Source organism: Callionymus lyra, unplaced genomic scaffold (assembly GCF_982586985.1).
Source record: "Callionymus lyra unplaced genomic scaffold, fCalLyr1.hap1.1 HAP1_SCAFFOLD_26, whole genome shotgun sequence".
NCBI lineage: Eukaryota > Metazoa > Chordata > Actinopteri > Syngnathiformes > Callionymidae > Callionymus > Callionymus lyra.
In genome coordinates, this window is record NW_028258543.1 from 847501 (window position 1) to 850046 (window position 2546).

General features: G+C 42.2%; 1 protein-coding gene across 1 annotated transcript in view; it reads right to left on the bottom strand.

Annotated features, from left to right (window-relative positions):
• Positions 1-1853, bottom strand: part of LOC148058779 (uncharacterized) — a 2234-nt gene extending 381 nt beyond the window's left edge. The window contains exon 1 of the mRNA XM_087782510.1: positions 1-1853. This exon is cut by the window's left edge and continues 381 nt beyond it. Within this exon, the coding sequence (XP_087638636.1) occupies positions 1-1388 (1388 nt within the window). The 5' untranslated portion in view covers positions 1389-1853.
• Between the last annotated feature and the right edge of the window lie 693 nt (positions 1854-2546).

Sequence of the window (2546 nt, forward strand, 5' to 3'; positions counted from 1 at the left end):
CATTTTATTTTTGTATTGAGGAATGGTATGTTGTGGGTGGTTGTGGGTGATTTTTGGAAGTTGGTGCGTATGAGAAGTTGGTGCAGGTTGGTGTTTTTACGGTGTGCAGGTATAATTTTGTGGTTGTGAAGGGTGTGTAAGTGAGTTTGGATAGTGGTGAATGTGTTTTTTATTTGTGAAAAAAGTGAGTGGGACGAAAGGGTGTAAGTGGAGATGAAAGGAATAATAGTGTGGTTATCCGGTGGGTGGTGAAGGAGAAAGGTCTTGTGGCAGTGACGAAGAAATGATCTAGAATAACCCCTGTGGCGTAGTGATTTAAAGAGGATGGAAGAGGCATTTTTGAAGTCAAGGTGACGGGTACAGATGCGGTGAAAGCGGAGTAATTGTGATTTAATAAGGCCAGAGAAGGTGTGCCGGGGGTGAAATGAGGTTTTGTGAAGAAGTGCATGTGTGTCTGTGTCTTTAAAGAAAACCCTGATGTCCAAGTGCTGTGTATGGGTGAACGTAGGTCCTTTAAATATTGTCGTGTCGAGGAAGTCAATAGAGTGGAAGTCAAAGGTAGATTTCAGGGTGATGGAGTCGTCCAGGGAGTTGAGTGTGAGTATGAATTCGTTAAATTGTGTCAAACTACCAGGCCAGATTCCGAAAATGTCATCTAAGTAACGTAGGTAAGTAGTGGGTCGGATGTGATAGTGATTGAGGGCATTAAGCTCCCACTCTGCCATATAAATATTTGCGTAAGCGGGAGCAAAACGTTTCCCCATGGCCGTGCCTGAAATCTGTAAGTAATATGTGTCGTTGAATTTAAAGTCATTTCGTCGTAAATTAATTTCTAAAAGTTGAATAAGTTCAGTGTCTGGTCTACCTGGGTCAGGGAATTTTTTAAAAATGTTCTTAACAGCAAGTAGTCCTTTGTCTATGTTGATGTTGGTGTAAAGTGAGTCAACGTCGAGAGAAAATAAGAAGGAGTTAAGGGGGACGGTGATATTTTTAATTTTGTTAATAAAGTCATAAGTGTCTTTTATATAACTGGGGTGACGTGTGGAGAGAGGAGTCAGGTAATAGTCCAGGTATTGTGCGGTATTGTAGGTGTCGCTGGAGCAGTCGGAAACTATAGGTCGGCCGGGAGGGATTTTGAATGGGGTAGTCCAGGTCTCTGGTTTTTTGTGTATTTTGGGAAGTATGTAGAAAAGTCTAGGTCTAGGGTTTGTTGGGGGAGTGAGGAAAAGTTTTTGGGTCAAGTTGATGTGTCCGTTGTCAAATAGGCGGTCTAGTATTGGTTGGAGTAACAGGTGTGTGTCCGTAAAAATAGGTGTCGTCAGTGGTTTATAGTATTTTGTGTCAGAAAGTTGTCGTAGTACTTCATATGTGTATTGTGATTTATCCATGATGACTATAGTGTTGCCTTTATCTGCGGGTTTGATGATTATGTCATTGTTATTTAACAGGTCATGTAGTCCGTCTTGTTCAGTGGGTGTAATGTTCAGTGGTGGTGTAGGAATGTTTGAGTGGAGTTGAAAGAAGTTTTTGTCGGAGATGAGTTTTTTATTTAGTGCAGGTGGAAAGTAGGAGTCAGATGGTGTCCAAGTTGATGGTGGTGTGAAAGGTATTGTGGTTCTTTTAGGTGTGTGTTGGAAAAAGAGTGCCAGTTTTATTTTACGGTGCAGTTGTTGTATATCATAAAGTGTCTGTTGTGTGTGGTGTTTGTTTAGGTTAGGTCTATTGTTGAGGTGAGTGGGAATGAAAGTGAGTCCTTTTTCTAAAATGTGAGTTTGGTGTATAGTGAGGGTGAAGGTGTCCGAAAGGTTGAGAATGGTGGTGGCTCTGGGTGTTAGTGTGCTCGTGGTGTTAGGAAAAAGCCTCCCTGTGCCAGTGGTGCAGAAGGTGTGAAGCTGTGTCCCGTGTCCAGTGTATGTTGTCCTGTTCCGTGAAAAATAAGTGGTGCGGGAGTTTTGAGATGTACGGATAATTTTTGGTGATGTGTTTATTGAGCGAGGTTAATGTTTCTTGTTGTTTGGGTGTAAGTGATTTTGAAAAGTTGATGAGTGGGATCCAGACGGTTGTGTTGGGTAGGTGTTCTGTTGCAGCCAGTATTAATTCTTTTAGATTATTAATGATAATTTCTAATTTGGAGTCGCGTTCATTAATGCCGAAAGATAAAATCATTTGTGATGTTGAAGTGGTGCAAATGGAGTTTCTGATGATATGTGTTGCGCGGTGGAAATTTGCCCCCGGAACTACATCTAATTGAACATCGGCAAATTGTGTGATGGGTGGAATTTTAGAAATGTTAGAGTCACCTATTATGACATATTTTTTGGAAATGGATAATAGTGATTGACCGAGTTTTAATTTCATGTATTGGTGTCGTGTAGGGCGGATGCAGCGAAACTCACAAGGTGTTGTTGGGGAGGGTCCCGGAGCTGGATCCGTGTACTCGTAGGAAGTTTCATCTGTTGACGGGGTCCCGTGAGTGGAGAAGTTGAGGTGTTCCATCAAAGGTGGAGACTCGGGGTAGTTGGCGGAGGGTTCAGGCAGTGGCTGTT